General features: G+C 46.1%; 1 protein-coding gene across 4 annotated transcripts in view; it reads left to right on the top strand.

Moving 5' to 3' along the window:
• ASPP (Ankyrin-repeat, SH3-domain, and Proline-rich-region containing Protein) overlaps positions 1-19802 on the top strand; it is a 533257-nt gene that overhangs the window by 7594 nt on the left and 505861 nt on the right. For all 4 annotated transcript variants that reach the window (XM_070082687.1, XM_070082690.1, XM_070082688.1 and 1 more), the window contains exon 2: positions 19024-19165. In XM_070082687.1, the coding sequence (XP_069938788.1) occupies positions 19024-19165 (142 nt within the window). The remainder of the gene's footprint in view (positions 1-19023; positions 19166-19802) is intronic.

The raw sequence follows: 19802 nt of genomic DNA on the forward strand, positions 1-19802 counted from the left end.
ATTGGATCTGTCCTCCAGTTCCCTGACTCCTCAAGGACGGTTCCTTGATGCTGGTGAGGGGATCTTGATCTTGGGAATTGGATCTGTCCTCCAGTTCCCTGACTCCTCAATGACGGTTCCTTGATGCTGGTGAGGGGCTCTTGATCTAGGGAACTGGATCTGTCCTCCAGTTCCCTGAATTAAACCTGGATACCTTCCACATCTCCCCACAAACGCTGTATAATCCTACGGGTTTAGCGCTTCCCCCTTGATTATAATAATAATATATCATAATTATCATAATCAACACTAAGCGCTAAACCCACAAGGGTTATACACGTTACTGGTATTGAGAAATGTGAAAATACATATATAATTAAGCTGAGTTTATACAACAATATTTTCTCGTTACATTAGGCTTGTGATTATAATAAATAGGTTATTGTATATGGAAATAAGCCTATTTAGGCAATTTTATACCATTAAAACCTATTATTGTTACATCCACAAGAAAGCACTAGACGCGTATGGGCCATACACTGCCTGAGGGACGGGAGATAAAATCTGATTCAGGAAAATGGGGGGGGTGAATTTAAGTTCCATATATATCATGAGCACTTTACCGGTACCAAAGCACACCTCTCTGAAGGGACTTCATCACTATGCAATGGACGTTATAGGTAAAGGTTGTAATAAATACACTGATCTCAGGGGTCAGCGTTTGAAAACCTGGGCACGGAACTAGCCTGGCTGAGGACAATGATAATGACCATGACAGCAGCACTGGAAGATGATTATTGTGATGTGGGCGAGGCATTGTGTAGTCTTACCTTCACCTGCTACACAGTCTGGTACACTGTTGTGTAGTCTTACCTTCACCTGCTGTACAGTCTGGTACACTGTTGTGTAGTCTTACCTTCACCTGCTACACAGTCTGGTACACTGTTGTGTAGTCTTACCTTCACCTGCTGTACAGTCTGGTACACTGTTGTGTAGTCTTACCTTCACCTGCTACACAGTCTGGTACACTGTTGTGTAGTCTTACCTTCACCTGCTACACAGTCTGGTACACTGTTGTGTAGTCTTACCTTCACCTGCTGTACAGTCTGGTACACTGTTGTGTAGTCTTACCTTCACCTGCTACACAGTCTGGTACACTGTTGTGTAGTCTTACCTTCACCTGCTACACAGTCTGGTACACTGTTGTGTAGTCTTACCTTCACCTGCTACACAGTCTGGTACACTGTTGTGTAGTCTTACCTTCACCTGCTACACAGTCTGGTACACTGTTGTGTAGTCTTACCTTCACCTGCTACACAGTCTGGTACACTGTTGTGTAGTCTTACCTTCACCTGCTACACAGTCTGGTACACTGTTGTGTAGTCTTACCTTCACCTGCTACACAGTCTGGTACACTGTTGTGTAGTCTTACCTTCACCTGCTACACAGTTTGGTACACTGTGTTAGGTAAGACACATATGCAACAGTTAGGTATCTTTATTTCGAAACGTTTCGCCTACACCTCAAAACTTTAAGGGTGATGGACTGATTACATCGTCTTCAAGTATCTTCTGCTTCTATCAACTTTTCTGTACTCGACTGAAGAAGCCTACTGTGTAGGCGAAACGTTTCGAAATAAAGATACCTAACTGTTGCATTTGTGTCTTACCTAACAATCTGTCGGTATTTTATACCATTTTAATGTTCATTGGTACACTGTTGTGTAGTCTTACCTTCACCTGCTGTACAGTCTGGTACACTGTTGTGTAGTCTTACCTTCACCTGCTACACAGTCTGGTACACTGTTGTGTAGTCTTACCTTCACCTGCTACACAGTTTGGTACACTGTTGTGTAGTCTTACCTTCGCCTGCTACACAGTCTGGTACACTGTTGTGTAGTCTTACCTTCACCTGCTGTACAGTCTGGTACACTGTTGTGTAGTCTTACCTTCACCTGCTGTACAGTCTGGTACACTGTTGTGTAGTCTTACCTTCACCTGCTACACAGTCTGGTACACTGTTGTGTAGTCTTACCTTCACCTGCTGTACAGTCTGGTACACTGTTGTGTAGTCTTACCTTCACCTGCTGTACAGTCTGGTACACTGTTGTGTAGTCTTACCTTCACCTGCTGTACAGTCTGGTACACTGTTGTGTAGTCTTACCTTCACCTGCTACACAGTCTGGTACACTGTTGTGTAGTCTTACCTTCACCTGCTACACAGTCTGGTACACTGTTGTGTAGTCTTACCTTCACCTGCTACACAGTCTGGTACACTGTTGTGTAGTCTTACCTTCACCTGCTACACAGTCTGGTACACTGTTGTGTAGTCTTACCTTCACCTGCTACACAGTCTGGTACACTGTTGTGTAGTCTTACCTTCACCTGCTACACAGTCTGGTACACTGTTGTGTAGTCTTACCTTCACCTGCTGTACAGTCTGGTACACTGTTGTGTAGTCTTACCTTCACCTGCTACACAGTCTGGTACACTGTTGTGTAGTCTTACCTTCACCTGCTGTACAGTCTGGTACACTGTTGTGTAGTCTTACCTTCACCTGCTACACAGTCTGGTACACTGTTGTGTAGTCTTACCTTCACCTGCTACACAGTCTGGTACACTGTTGTGTAGTCTTACCTTCACCTGCTACACAGTCTGGTACACTGTTGTGTAGTCTTACCTTCACCTGCTACACAGTCTGGTACACTGTTGTGTAGTCTTACCTTCACCTGCTACACAGTCTGGTACACTGTTGTGTAGTCTTACCTTCGCCTGCTACACAGTCTGGTACACTGTTGTGTAGTCTTACCTTCACCTGCTACACAGTCTGGTACACTGTTGTGTAGTCTTACCTTCACCTGCTACACAGTCTGGTACACTGTTGTGTAGTCTTACCTTCACCTGCTACACAGTCTGGTACACTGTTGTGTAGTCTTACCTTCACCTGCTACACAGTCTGGTACACTGTTGTGTAGTCTTACCTGGAGTTTACCTGGAGAGAGTTCCGGGGGTCAACGCCCCCGCGGCCCGGTCTGTGACCAGGCCTCCTGGTGGATCAGAGCCTGATCAACCAGGCTGTTACTGCTGGCTGCACGCAAACCAACGTACGAGCCACAGCCCGGCTGATCAGGAACCGACTTTAGGTGCTTGTCCAGTGCCAGCTTGAAGACTGCCAGGGGTCTGTTGGTAATCCCCCTTATGTATGCTGGGAGGCAGTTGAACAATCTCGGGCCCCTGACACTTATTGTATGGTCTCTTAACGTGCTAGTGACACCCCTGCTTTTCATTGGGGGGATGTTGCATAATCTGCCAAGTCTTTTGCTTTCGTAGTGAGTGATTTTCGTGTGCAAGTTCGGTACTAGTCCCTCTAGGATTTTCCAGGTCTATATAATCATGTATCTCTCCCGCCTGCGTTCCAGGGAATACAGGTTCAGGAACCTCAAGCGCTCCCAGTAATTGAGGTGTTTTATCTCCGTTATGCGCGCCGTGAAGGTTCTCTGTACATTTTCTAGGTCAGCAATTTCACCTGCCTTGAAAGGTGCTGTTAGTGTGCAGCAATATTCCAGCCTAGATAGAACAAGTGACCTGAAGAGTGTCATCATGGGCTTGGCATCCCTCGTTTTGAGGGTTCTCATTATCCATCCTGTCATTTTTCTAGCAGATGCGATTGATACAATGTTATGGTCCTTGAAGGTGAGATCCTCCAACATGATCACTCCCAGGTCTTTGACTTTGGTGTTTCGCTCTATTTTGTGCCCAGAATTTGTTTTGTACTCTGATGAAGATTTAATTTCCTCGTGTTTACCATATCTGAGTAATTGAAATTTCTCATCGTTGAACTTCATATTGTTTTCTGCAGCCCACTGAAAGATTTGGTTGATGTCCGCCTGGAGCCTTGCAGTGTCTGCAATGGAAGACACTGTCATTCAGATTCGGGTGTCATCTGCAAAGGAAGACACGGTGCTGTGGCTGACATCCTTGTCTATGTCGGATATAAGGATGAGGAACAAGATGGGAGCGAGTACTGTGCCTTGTGGAACAGAGCTTTTCACCGTGCCTGCCTCGGACTTTACTCTGTTGACTACTACTCTCTGTGTTCTGTTAGTGAGGAAATTATAGATCCATCGACCGACTTTTCCTGTTATTCCTTTAGCACGCATTTTGTGCACTATTACGCCATGGTCACACTTGTCGAAGGCTTTTGCAAAGTCTGTATATATTACATCTGCATTCTTTTTGTCTTCTAGTGCATCTAGGATCTTGTCGTAGTGATCCAATAGTTGAGACAGACAGGAGCGACCTGTTCTAAACCCATGTTGCCCTGGGTTGTGTAACTGATGGGTTTCTAGATGGGTGGTGGTCTTGCTTCTTAGGACTCTTTCAAAGATTTTTATGATATGGGATGTTAGTGCTATCGGTCTGTAGTTCTTTGCTGTTGCTTTACTGCCCCCTTTGTGGAGTGGGGCTATGTCTGTTGTTTTTAGTAACTGTGGGACGACCCCCGTGTCCATGCTCCCTCTCCACAGGATGGTAAAGGCTCGTGATAGGGGCTTCTTGCAGTTCTTGATGAACACGGAGTTCCATGAGTCTGGCCCTGGGGCAGAGTGCATGGGCATGTCATTTATCGCCTGTTCGAAGTCATTTGGCGTCAGGATAACATCAGATAGGCTTGTGTTAACCAAATTCTATGGCTCTCTCATAAAAAATTCATTTTGATCTTCGACTCTGTCTGGTTAGTGGCTTGCTAAAAACTGAGTCATACTGGGACTTGAGTAGCTCACTCATTTCCTTGCTGTCAGCTGTGTAGGACCCATCTTGTTTAAGTAAGGGCCCAATACTGGACGTTGTTCTCGACTTTGATTTGGCATAGGAGAAGAAATACTTTGGGTTTCTTTCGATTTCATTTATGGCTTTTAGTTCTTCCCGTGATTCCTGACTCCTATAAGATTCCTTTAGCTTAAGTTCAATGTTTGCTATTTCTCTGACCAGTGTCTCCCTACGCATTTCAGATAGATTGACCTCTTTTAGCCGGTCTGTTATTCTTTTCCGTCGCCTGTAAAGAGAGCGCCTATCTCTTTCTATTTTACATCTACTCCTCCTTTTTCTTAGAGGAATAAGTCTTGTGCATACATCGAGTGCCACCAAGTTAATCTGTTCTAGGCATAAGTTGGGGTCTGTGTTGCTTAGTATATCTTCCCAGCTTATATCGGTTAGGACTTGGTTTACTTGGTCCCACTTTGTTTTTGTTATTGAAGTTGAATTTGGTGAATGCTCCCTCGTGACTAATCTCATTTTGTCGGTCTGGGGCTTCGCGCATACATGACTGAACCTCAATTATGTTGTGATCTGAGTATATTGTTTTTGATATGGTGACATTTCTTATCAGATCATCATTGTTAGTGAAGATGAGGTCTAGTGTATTCTCCATTCTAGTAGGCTCTGTTATTTGCTGGTTTAAATTGAATTTTGTGCAGAGATTTAAAAGCTCGTGTGAGTGTGAGTTTTCATCAGAGCTGCCTCCTGGTGTTATTACTGCAACAATATTATTTGCTATATTCCTCCATTTTAGGTGCCTTAAGTTGAAATCCCCCAGGAGCAAGATGTTGGGTGCAGGAGCTGGAAGATTTTCCAGACAGTGGTCAATTTTTAACAGCTGTTCCTGGAATTGCTGGGATGTTGCATCCGGAGGCTTGTAGACTACCACAATGACTAGGTTTTGGTTCTCGACCTTCACTGCTAAAACTTCCACTACATCATTTGAGGCATTAAGCAGTTCTGTGCAAACAAGTGACTCTGCAATGTACAGGCCACCCCCCCCCCCTTTTGCCTGTTCACTCTGTCACATCTGTATAGGTTGTAACCTGGGATCCATATTTCGTTGTCCAAGTGATCCTTTATGTGGGTCTGAGTGAAAGCCGCGAACATTGCCTTTGCCTCTGCAAGCAGTCCACGGATGAAAGGTATTTTGTTGTTTGTTGCTGGCTTTAGACCCTGTATATTTGCAAAGAAGAATGTTATCGGACTGGTGGTATTGTTGGTACTGGGGGGGGGATTTTTTTTCCGGCATTAGTATCTGTATCTGTTGGTTTGGAGTGGAGGCCATCGACTGTGGTTCCACTCCAGGAATGACTGGATTTGGTGTACAATTTCTGCCATTTCCTGCCATTTTTTTCCTTCCTGGCACTAAAAAACCTCTCCCTCTTGAGTGGCTGTGGCTACCCAGGTTTTCCCATGACCTGGATGTTTTGTATCTTTTTGTCCCCTTTAGATGGTGTGCCTGGCAATTTAAGTTATTGCACAGTCTTTCCTGTACTGAAGAGGTACACATTTCAGGGTGAAAAAGCTTACAGGAAGGGAGTTTGCATTTTCCTGTTGTCATATGGGCACGGCATTTTCTAGGTGGTCATAGTTGCACGTCCCATCTGTTTTTCCAGATTTCCCATGTCTGCAGATACCAAGTGCATAGTATGTGCACAAGCTTGGTTTCCGTTTGCCTTGGGTTTCTGTGACTGTATTCCCTGTTGGTGCATGTTTACCTGTCTTATTCCTATCTTTCCTAGCACCAACAATGGAGCTCCCACCGGTTGTTTTTGGTAATATATCCTCACTATTGCTAGTGGAGTCCTCTTGTTTGCTATTTCCTGTTGTATTTCTTGTTTGCAATATTGGTTTTATCTTATCTTTGACTATACTTGTTTCCCCACTACGGCTCTTGTCCCCTATGAGGTCATTTATATGCATTCCTTCCTGCGTATAATTCCCGACTACCTGGACAAAATCTCCAGCTTCACCATTACTGTCTCCCAGGACAGCACCTCCAGCTTCACCATTACTGTCTCCTAGGACAGCATCTCCAACTTCACCATTACTGTCTCCCAGGACAGCATCTCTAGCTTCACCATTACTGTCTCCCAGTTGTGTAGTCTTACCTTCACCTGCTGTACAGTCTGGTACACTGTTGTGTAGTCTTACCTTCACCTGCTGTACAGTCTGGTACACTGTTGTGTAGTCTTACCTTCACCTGCTGTACAGACTGGTACACTGTTGTGTAGTCTTACCTTCACCTGCTACACAGTCTGGTACACTGTTGTGTAGTCTTACCTTCACCTGCTACACAGTCTGGTACACTGTTGTGTAGTCTTACCTTCACCTGCTACACAGTTTGGTACACTGTTGTGTAGTCTTACCTTCACCTGCTACACAGTTTGGTACACTGTTGTGTAGTCTTACCTTCACCTGCTACACAGTTTGGTACACTGTTGTGTAGTCTTACCTTCACCTGCTACACAGTCTGGTACACTGTTGTGTAGTCTTACCTTCACCTGCTACACAGTCTGGTACACTGTTGTGTAGTCTTACCTTCACCTGCTACACAGTTTGGTACACTGTTGTGTAGTCTTACCTTCGCCTGCTACACAGTCTGGTACACTGTTGTGTAGTCTTACCTTCACCTGCTGTACAGTCTGGTACACTGTTGTGTAGTCTTACCTTCACCTGCTGTACAGTCTGGTACACTGTTGTGTAGTCTTACCTTCACCTGCTACACAGTCTGGTACACTGTTGTGTAGTCTTACCTTCACCTGCTACACAGTCTGGTACACTGTTGTGTAGTCTTACCTTCACCTGCTACACAGTCTGGTACACTGTTGTGTAGTCTTACCTTCACCTGCTGTACAGTCTGGTACACTGTTGTGTAGTCTTACCTTCACCTGCTGTACAGTCTGGTACACTGTTGTGTAGTCTTACCTTCACCTGCTACACAGTCTGGTACACTGTTGTGTAGTCTTACCTTCACCTGCTACACAGTCTGGTACACTGTTGTGTAGTCTTACCTTCACCTGCTACACAGTCTGGTACACTGTTGTGTAGTCTTAGCCTCAGACTGTAGCACAGTCTAGCAGACTGTTTCTTGGAAGTTGAAAAGCGCTGCTCAAGAGACAGTAGCAGTGCTAACACTTGAGAGTGTTGACCTTGACCGTGAGGGAGGGAAGGAGGAAGAGTTGTAGCGTAACCTGAGCTTACAGCTTCGGTAATTTCTCGCCCTTACGGGTCACCTGATATGCCCATGTGGACGCTCTCACCATATATATATATATATATATATATATATATATATATATATATATATATATATATATATATATATATATATATATATATATATATATATATATGGTGAGAGGATTCGAACCTGCACACTCTGCATCAAAGTACGCAGTACCTAAGCCACTCAGCCAGATCCCAGGTAAGTATGGGCGCCTAGTCGAAGCTAGACGGTCAGTCCCATACCCATGTCCGGGATCTGGCAGTGGGTAAAAAAAAAAAGTACTGCGTACTTTGCTGCTAAAGATTCGGATCAAATTTGATCCGAGGAAAGGGAGGGTAGTTTCAATTCCTTGAATCAGGAACTCACCGGCGTCAAATCACCCCTTTGATGGATCTGAAATTGAAACGACTTAGATAATTTGGTGGTAAAATCAAACACCATACACAGCTTTAAGGATGGTACCACAGGGCCCATTATTCATAAAACTAGCAGTAGGAGCTAATAGACATGGCCAGGAGCTATGACTCGACCCCTGCAAGCACGTATAAGTATTTAGCACGGCCTTTACTGCATCATGTTGTTCACCTGGGCATGAGAGGCCGGGTGCAGGAGGCACTCTGAAGGTCACCTGCCAGGGTGAGACAGAGACAGGTAAACAGAGATAAATAAACAGAGAGAGACAGAGGTAAACAGAGAGACAGAGACAAACAGAGGTAAACAGAGAGACAGAGACAAACAGAGATAAACAGAGGCAAAGATAAACAGAGAGGGAAACCGAAACGAACAGAGACAATATAAAGGTGAACTAAGTCACATTGTTCAGTACTTAAATACATCAACAGACAGGAGACAGAATCTTACATTGACGTTCCGGTCCGACTTAGACCATTCACAAGTCACTTGTCAGTGGTTAAAGTCGCACCGAAACGTCGTCCGACGTCTCGGTCCGGGTTATTTGTGTGTTCTTCTAGTCACGGTTATTGTGCCCTTTTCTTCTCTACTAAGTAAAAAAGGTTGATATATAGGTGAGATGTGGAGGCAGTGTGTGAGGTGATGCAGCAAGAACACGGGGTGCAGCAACAAGAACACGGGGTGCAGCAACAAGAACACGGGGTGCAGCAACAAGAACACGGGGTGCAGCAACAAGAACACGGGGTGCAGCAACAAGAACACGGGGTGATGCAACAAGAATACGGGGTGCAGCAACAAGAACACGGGGTGCAGCAACAAAAACACGGGGTGCAGCAACAAGAACACGGGGTGCAACAACAAGAACACGGGGTGCAGCAACAAGAACACGGGGTGCAGCAACAAGAACACGGGGTGCAGCAACAAGAACACGGGGTGCAGCAACAAGAACACGGGGTGCAGCAACAAGAACACGGGGTGCAGCAACAAGAACACGGGGTGCAGCAACAAGAACACGGGGTGCAGCAACAAGAACACGGGGTGCAACAACAAGAACACGGGGTGCAGCAACAAGAACACGGGGTGCAGCAACAAGAACACGGGGTGCAGCAACAAGAACACGGGGTGCAGCAACAAGAACACGGGGTGCAGCAACAAGAACACGGGGTGCAGCAACAAGAACACGGGGTGCAGCAACAAGAACACGGGGTGCAACAACAAGAACACGGGGTGATGCAACAAGGAAACAAAAACACGGGATATCTAAGAGTTAGACAAAGAAGACAATGAATTGACACAGGAGACTGGAAGCTTTGTCACCGGAAGTGATGACAGAGGTGATGCTGGGAGGAGATGATGATGTCGGGAGTAATGAAGGTGAAGAATGTTAAGTGGGAGGGAGATGATGTCAGGAGTAATGAAGGTGAAGAATGTTAAGTGGGAGGGAGATGATGTCAGGAGTAATGAAGGTCGAGGATGTTAAGTGGGAGGGAGATGATGTCAGGAGTAATGAAGGTGAAGAATGTTAAGTGGGAGGGAGATGATGTCAGGAGTAATGAAGGTGAAGAATGTTAAGTGGGAGGGAGATGATGATGTCAGGAGTAATGAAGGTGAAGAATGTTAAGTGGGAGGGAGATGATGTCAGGAGTAATGAAGGTGAAGAATGTTAAGTGGGAGGGAGATGATGTCAGGAGTAATGAAGGTGAAGAATGTTAAGTGGGAGGGAGATGATGTCAGGAGTAATGAAGGTGAAGAATGTTAAGTGGGAGGGAGATGATGTCAGGAGTAATGAAGGTGAAGAATGTTAAGTGGGAGGGAGATGATGTCAGGAGTAATGAAGGTGAAGAATGTTAAGTGGGAGGGAGATGATGATGTCAGGAGTAATGAAGGTGAAGAATGTTAAGTGGGAGGGAGATGATGTCAGGAGTAATGAAGGTGAAGAATGTTAAGTGGGAGGGAGATGATGTCAGGAGTAATGAAGGTGAAGAATGTTAAGTGGGAGGGAGATGATGTCAGGAGTAATGAAGGTGAAGAATGTTAAGTGGGAGGGAGATGATGTCAGGAGTAATGAAGGTGAAGAATGTTAAGTGGGAGGGAGATGATGATGTCAGGAGTAATGAAGGTCGAGGATGTCAAATGAGTGAAAACAATGTGTAACTACCCCCACCCCTCCCAGCTCCCCCTCCCATCACCCCCCACACAGCACCTGGAGAACGGGAACCATCAGACCCGGGTTTGATCCTGGGGCGAGCGGAAGCGATGGGTGTGTTTCCTTGCAAACCTGTTGCTCGACTCAGTAGACTATTGTGGGCGGCATCCTGGGGACCAGGAGCTGAGGACCCCAAGTGGAAACGCACCACATGAATTATACAACATCGTAATGAATCACCTTACACCCCGTGTCAATGTCCTCTCCATTATTTTTTCCTGCTTGTCCTCCCTAAGGCTTCTCCTCTCTTCTCCCTCTCACTCTCCTCCTCCTCTTCCTCCTCCTCCTCTTCCTCCTCCTCCTCTTCTTCCTACTCCTCCTTCTACTCCTCCTCCTGCTCCTTCTTCTGCTCCTGCTGCTGCTGTTGTGATCCCCAGGACGGTTTTCCACTTCTCTCATCTGGCAACACAAAGTTGACTCAGCCGCAAACATTAACTGTCTCATTATTATAGCTATCAACCCTCCAGTACATACTACCAGGCCTCCAGTGCACACTACCAGGCCTCCAGTGCACACTACCAGGCCTCCAGTACATACTACCAGGCCTCCAGTGCACACTACCAGGCCTCCAGTACATACTACCAGGCCTCCAGTGCACACTACCAGGCCTCCAGTACATACTACCAGGCCTCCAGTGCACACTACCAGGCCTCCAGTACATACTACCAGGCCTCCAGTGCACACTACCAGGCCTCCAGTACATACTACCAGGCCTCCAGTACATACTACCAGGCCTCCAGTGCACACTACCAGGCCTCCAGTACATACTACCAGGCCTCCAGTACATACTACCAGGCCTCCAGTGCACACTACCAGGCCTCCAGTACATACTACCAGGCCTCCAGTACATACTACCAGGCCTCCAGTGCACACTACCAGGCCTCCAGTACATACTACCAGGCCTCCAGTACATACTACCAGGCCTCCAGTGCACACTACCAGGCCTCCAGTACATACTACCAGGTCTCCAGTACATAATACCAGGCCTCCAGTGCACACTACCAGGCCTCCAGTACATACTACCAGGTCTCCAGTACATACTACCAGGCCTCCAGTGCACACTACCAGGCCTCCAGTACATACTACCAGGTCTCCAGTACATACTACCAGGCCTCCAGTACATACTACCAGGCCTCCAGTACATACTACCAGGTCTCCAGTACATACTACCAGGTCTTCAATACATACTACCAGGCCTCCAGTACATACTACCAGGTCTCCAGTACATACTACTAGGCCTCCAGTACATACTACCAGGTCTCCAGTACATACTACCAGGTCTCCAGTACATACTGCCAGGCCTCCAGTACACACTACCAGGCCTCCAGTACATACTACCAGGCCTCCAGTACACACTACCAGGCCTCCAGTACACACTACCAGGCCTCCAGTACATACTACCAGCCCTCCAGTACATACTACCAGGCCTCCAGTACACACTACCAGGCCTCCAGTACATACTACCAGGCCTCCAGTACACATTACCAGGCCTCCAGTACACACTACCAGGCCTCCAGTACATACTACTAGGCCTTCAGTACATACTACCAGGCCTCCAGTACATACTGCCAGGTCTCCAGTACATACTACCAGGCCTCCAGTACAAACTACCATGCCTCCAGTACATACTACCAGGCCTCCAGTACATACTACCAGGCCTCCAGTACATACTACCAGGCCTCCAGTACACTCCACCAGGTCTCCAGTACACACCACCAGGCCTCCAGTACACACCACCAGGCCTCCAGTACATACTACCAGGCCTCCAGTACATACTACCAGGCCTCCAGTACATACTACCAGGCCTCCAGTACACACTACCAGGCCTCCAGTACATACTACCAGGCCTCCAGTACATACTACCAGGCCTCCAGTACATACTACCAGGCCTCCAGTACATACTATCAGACCTCCAGCACATACTTCCAGGCCTCCAGTACGCACTACCAGGCTTTCAGTGCACACTACCAGGTCTCCAGTACATACTACCAGGCTCCAGTACACACTACCAGGCCTCCAGTGCACACTACCAGGCCTCCAGTACACACTACCAGGCCTCCAGTACACACTACCAGTCCTCCAGTACATACAACCAGGCCTCCAGTGCACACTACCAGGCCTCCAGTACACACTACCAGGCCTCCAGTACACACTACCAGGCCTCCAGTACACAATACCAGGCCTCCAGTACACACTACCAGGCCTCCAGTACACACTACCAGGCCTCCAGTGCACACTACCAGGCCTCCAGTACACACTATCAGGCCTCCAGTACACAATACCAGGCCTCCAGTACACACTACCAGGTCTCCAGTACACACTACCAGGTCTCCAGTACATACTACCAGGCCTCCAGTGCACACTACCAGGCCTCCAGTACACACTACCAGACCTCCAGTACACAATACCAGGCCTCCAGTACACACTACCAGGTCTCCAGTACACACTACAGCCTCCAGTACACTACCAGGCCTCCAGTGCACACTAGCAGACCTCCAGTGCACACTACCAGGCCTCCAGTACACACTATCAGGCCTCCAGTACACACTACCAGGCCTCCAGTACACACTACCAGGTCTCCAGTACACACTACCAGGTCTCCAGTGCACACTAGCAGACCTCCAGTGCACACTACCAGGCCTCCAGTACACACTATCAGGCCTCCAGTACACACTACCAGGCCTCCAGTGCACACTAGCAGACCTCCAGTGCACACTACCAGGCCTCCAGTACACACTATCAGGCCTCCAGTACACACTACCAGGCCTCCAGTACACACTACCAGGTCTCCAGTACACACTACCAGGTCTCCAGTACACACTACCAGGGCCTCCCATACACACTACCAGGTCTCCAGTACACACTACCAGGCCTCCAGTACACACTACCAGGCCTCCAGTACACACTATCAGGCCTCCAGTACACACTACCAGGCCTCCAGTACACACTACCAGGTCTCCAGTACACACTACCAGGCCTCCAGTACACACTACCAGGTCTCCAGTACACACTACCAGGTCTCCAGTGCACACTACAAGGCCTCCAGTACACACTATCAGGCCTCCAGTACACACTACCAGGCCTCCAGTACATACTACCAGGCTATATGTATACAGTGGTCCCTCGTTTTTCGTAATTAATCCGTTCCTGGAGGAGTTACTATAAACGAAATTTACGATTTGCGAATCAATTTTCCCCCATAAGAAATAATGTAAATGCAATTAATCCGTTCCTGACTCCCAGAAGTATTAAAACAAAAAAAAAATTACAGATAAACTAGATAAACATGAAATATACATGTAGTACATAAACAATACAATGGGAAATAATGAATGAAACATTAACAGCATAACACTTACCTTTATTGGAGATTCTTCTTAGTGTATGGGAGACTGGAGGAGGAGAGAGAGTGGATTGTTTATAGTTTGGAAGGGGAATCCCCTTCCATCAACACCTCAGGTACCAATTGCTTTTCTGGGGTTGCTTCTCTTCTCTGTTTCTTAATGCCACTAGGACCACCATGAGAGTCACTGGAGTCCTGTCTCGCAAAATAACTGTGGAGAGAGCTCTGTTTCTGGCGTCTCTTTAACACTTCCCTAAAATGGCCCAAGACTTTGTCACTGTACATATTTCTCACCTTCTTTACCACAGGCTTGGCACTAGCAGCTTTCTTTCGAGCCATGGTAGCTTATTTAGTACTTGCAAGCACTAAAATGAGTGGAACATTATGAAATGTTTCGTAGGAGCACTCAAGGGGACCTTCACTGGTAAACAATGCCAGACTGGCTGGGCAGGGAGGCCTCCCCGGCTCACACCGTGCTTACACGTCCCGGACAAACTACTATTCGCGAGTCTACCTATGAAAAACGAGTCCATGTTTATACAAAAATACCCCTATGATTGGCGAAATTTACGATTGACGAGAACTACGAAAAGCGAGGGACCACTGTATATATATATATATATATATATATATATATATATATATATATATATATATATATATATATATATGTACAGAATTTACTGTAAACTCTGCTAAAGTGTATATATAGTGTATATAGACTGCCAGGCAAGGTTTACAGTAAACTTTCAGTGTATATAGACTTGAGAGTTTGCTGTAGTGCTTGTTAGAGGTACTTAAGTATACTTGACCAGTGGTGAACAGGTCAGGTGGAGCCTTAATGACCCTCGTGTAGTAGATAGGTTTTAAACCCCATTAACAGAGGCAGTTAACACTTACTAACACAAGTCACGCTCTTACAGAAGCTTTAAGAATTTTATCTAAGCTATAAATAATTCTTTAGGGCATTATTATTATTATTATTATTATTATTATTATTATTATTATATAAAATGCTAGAACTAAACCCTTCTGGGTTTAGTCAGGAGAAGGGGAGGGTAGCTCCAGTTCCTTGCATCAAGAGCCCTTCACCAGTATTAAGACACTACCTTGGAAGATACAAGGGTTGAATGTGTGTGTGTATTCATTTATTGATGGTTGCAGGGGTTAATTCATAGCTCCTGGCCCCGCCTCTTCACTGGGTGCTACTAGGTCCACTCTCCCTGCTCCATGAGCTTTATCATACCTCTTCTTAAAGCTGTGTATGGATCCTTCCTCCACTACACCACTCTCCAGATTGTTCCACTTCCTGACAATTCTGTGGCTGAAGAAATACTTCCTAACATCCCTGTGACTCATCTGAGTCTTCAACTTCAAGTTGTGTCCCCTTGTTACTGTGTCCAATCTCTGGAACATCCTGTCTCTGTCCACCTTGTCAGTTCCTCTCAGTATTTTATATTATATCCCCCCTCAGCTCCACAACTAATCTTGCTGAAAACCTCTGCACTCTCTAATTTCTTGACGTGTTTGACCAGGTGTGGGTTCCATACTGGTGCTGCGTACTCTAATATGGGCCAGACGTACACTGTGTACAGTGTCGTGAATGATTCCTTACTTAGGTGTTTGTGTGTGTGCTCACTAAGTTATACTCACCGAGTTATATTGGCCTCCAGAACCACTTTGATCAGCATCACTGATTTCTGGTCTCTTGGGCCTTGTCATATCTACTAGTGAAGCTGTGTACTGAGTTTGCCTCCACCATTGCCTCGTCCAACCAATGCCACTCTTCAGCCACTCATTTGTCTTTAGTATCCACTTATGTTCCATTGATCCTGGCCATCTTAATTCAAACACTCCTATTGATCCTGGTCCCCTTAATCCACTGTCCCATTGATCCTGGTCTTCTTCAAAGGCTGTCCTTATCTGCCCCATCAATTCCTCTTCTGATTGTTTACATCGTAATCATGTTACGTCTCTTCTCTCTCTTCAGTTGGTCAGGTTGAGAGCCTTCAACCGCTTCTCATACTGCATTCCTCTCGGTTCACGGCACTGTCTCCTTGCAATCTGTTGTTTACCTCTTCGAGGTCTTAACGCGCTTGGCCAGGTGTTGTCTCCATGTATGGGCCAATTGTTCAATGACCTAACATCTGTCGTACCTGTATGAAAAGTTATGTAGGGGTTTTTCTTTAAGTTTATAAATGCTGTTCTGAGGTTCGTATATGCCGCTAGCGATACATAGTTTGTGTTATTCTGGCGACGTGTGTGTGTGTGTGTGTGTGTACTGCAGGAGGGTTAGAGATGTGCGTGAGAGCACAGCCTCCAGCCCTACACCTTGTGATTTGGAGCTTGTCCAAGACAGCTCCACTCCTCTGCCCTTGCTTATCTTTACAAGTGTTCAATTTATCATCTTGTGAGGACCCACTACCACCATTTGTACTCCTGTGAGGACCCCCACCATATGTACTCCTGCCATCTCACTCCTGTAATACACTACTCACTGATTCTATCTTGCTACCCGGGATGCCAACACAGTATGTAATAACCACAGGTAGTTGGAGAAAGTCACGGTATTCAGACACCTGGGACACTTGCAGTGACCTAGTGTCCCACGACCGAAATGAAGGAAGGAACTCTCAGGTACGGTCCATCAGAGGACCTCTGATAGGCGTTACTTGAGGGACATAAATAGCTCTGGAAAGGACAGTTTCCAGCTATAGAGAAGAGCCGGAGTAAACTCAAAGTCTTCAGGTATAGAGAAGAGCCGGAGTAAACTCAAAGTCTTCAGGTATAGAGAAGAGCCGGAGTAAACTCAGTAGCAGATCATTCTCGTCCAGTAAAAATATCCTAGTGTCTGCGTATGTGTTTTTCCTAATAATAATAATAATAATAATAATAATAATAATAATAATAATAATAATAATAATATAATCATTTTTATTTCTGCATGTACATGATACAACGTATACAGACCATAGCTGACATCAGTGACATACTGTGTAGAAAGCCCCTTGTTATACAGAGCATTCCAGGCAGCTTTTGTTAATCTTGTACCCAGGATGCGACCCACACCAGTCTGTTAACACCCAGGTGCCTATTTACTGCTAGGTGAACAGGGACAGCAGGTGTCTTAAGGAAACACGCCCCAATGTTTTCACCCTTACTGGGAATCGAACCACGGACCTCAAAGAGTGCGCTTAGTGCGTTACCAACCAAGCTACGAAATACCTGCAGTCCTTCCTCACGCAGCAAAACATAGGTTCCCGGGAGTTATGAGACTGTTGTGGGTAGCATCCTAGGGAAGAGGACCCCAACAGGAATAAGCCACAGTCTGGCTTTCTTGGGTTATTCTGGAATCATAACTTTGCTGGGTTAGCATGATGTGTGGGCTTTCTGAGGGAACAGCGAGGTACACTTAAAATCATATCGAAGTACTGTAGCGACCAGCGAAGAGGCGGGACCAGGAGCTATGAATCGACCCCTGCAACCACAACTAGGTAAGTACAAAGAATATCACTAGCATGCATCAGTATTTTGGTCTTATGGTATTATGCAGAAATCATGAACAAGCGATACAAGATGCAAAATGACCACGGGGGGAGTTGAATGGTAGCTCTAGGCCTTTCGTGTTGCAATCAACACATCATCAGGAGCTTTCAGAATTGCAGAAAAAGGAAGTCCAAGCAAATACGATCACCGGGAGCCCCCTTGCTGAAGTGAGCCAGAGAACAGAGTAAGGTGAAGCTTGGACGTCCACAAGTCTGGCCCCTTTGCCTGCCCTGATCTAGACTGACCCTGGCCAACCTAGCCCGGCTCGAAGCCCTCCTCTTGTTAATTATGAGTGTGAGGCGAAGGCACACTCCACGCTGCCCAGTGATATCACATAACTCGGGTAGAAATCTCCTAAATTTAGCTTCCAGAATATTGTCGTACTTGTGGGAGAGCTGTCAGCACACGAGAGAGGATGAAGGTACTCCACACTCTCAGCATACACTGAAGAAGGATGAAGACAATGTACACTATCAGCACAGTGAGGGAGGGTGAGGATAGTACACAATGTCAGCACAATGAGGGGGGTGAAGATAAGTACCATTACGTACTGTAGCAAGCAATGGCCCACAAGAGATTTTAGAATGCTTACCCAATTACGAACGGGCGAAATTATTTAGAAACACTATCTTATACCAGAGCAGGACTCGAACCTGTGCACTCTACGTCAGAGTGCACAGACACTAGTGGTATACAAGTGCTCTCTGAGAAATCTTTCTGTGGTGAGCCTCGTAGCTCAGTGGTACAGCACTGGAACTAACATTTTCCCAGGTCATGGTGGTCAGTCTGTATTTTTATAATAACTTGAACTAGGTAAAGTAGGTAAGCATTACAACTGTGTGTGTAATCCTGTGATAAACATCTGTGTTAGGAGACATTAAGACAGTATGAATCATCATGTGACAAACACCTGTATCAGGAGACATTACGACAGTGTGTATCATTATGTGACAAACACCTGTGTCAGGAGACATTACGGCAGTGTGAATTATGTGACAAACACCTGTGTCAGGAGACATTACGACAGTGTGTATCATTATGTGACAAACACCTGTATCAGGAGACATTACGACAGTGTGTATCATTATGTGACAAACACCTGTGTTCAGGAGACATTACGGCAGTGTGAATTATGTGACAAACACCTGTGTCAGGAGACATTACGACAGTGTGTATCATTATGTGACAAACACCTGTATCAGGAGACATTACGACAGTGTGTATCATTATGTGACAAACACCTGTGTCAGGAGACATTACGACAGTGTGTATCATTATGTGACAAACACCTGTGTCAGGAGACATTACGACAGTGTGTATCATTATGTGACAAACACCTGTGTCAGGAGACATTACGACAGTGTGTATCATTATGTGACAAACACCTGTGTCAGGAGACATTACGGCAGTGTGAATCATGTAACCACCAGAAGCTTCTTGCCCAATAAAACATTGCTTCCACCTAACCTGTGTGTGTGTGTGTGTACTGCAGGAGATCCTGGGGGTGTGGCGTGAGGACGGGGGAGTGTCTTGGGTGCCCCTGACACCCGTCACCACCTTCAGGGATGTGGCTGCCTGCGTCAGGGACACCGGTGATCCTCTACCTCATCTGCTGGAGGCCTCCCCGCTCGGAGGTACGTTCTCCACTCCTCTATCAGCATTATTATATCAAGGAATGTATTAAGAATTATATATATATACTACACAAATAACACTGCTGACAATTATTATTATTTTATTAACACACCGAGGCAGGATGACCCAAAAAAGAAGAAACTCTTTCATCATCATTCACTCCATCACTGTCTTGCCAGAGGCACGCCTACACTACACTTAAAAAATGTATCATATCTCCCCCCTTATTGTTATTATTATTATTAGTTGTAGTAAAAGTATTACAATATTACTGTTGTTATTATTAGTAGTAGTACTAACACGTCAGTCGTTTTACACCAAAAGAAATGTTCACCGTCAAAGTGCTCAGACGTGACAGTCTGAATGACCCTCCGAACTGCACTGTGCCCAGACCCGTCCTTGACGGCTCAGACACTGAACTACCCACCTCCACGACTCAAGTCTGGGAGTGGGAGGTCACTGTACTTCTCACCTTCAGAAGTCTTAGAGTGGGAAGTCACTGTACTTCCCATCTCCACGACTTAAGTCTGGGAGTAGGAGGTTACTGTACTTCCCACCTCCAGGACTCAAGTCTGGGAGTGGGAGGTCACTGTACTTCCCACCTCCACGACTTAAGTCTTGGAGTGGGAGGTCACT

The sequence above is a fragment of the Cherax quadricarinatus genome, chromosome 7 (assembly GCF_038502225.1).
Source record: "Cherax quadricarinatus isolate ZL_2023a chromosome 7, ASM3850222v1, whole genome shotgun sequence".
NCBI classification, from domain to species: domain Eukaryota; kingdom Metazoa; phylum Arthropoda; class Malacostraca; order Decapoda; family Parastacidae; genus Cherax; species Cherax quadricarinatus.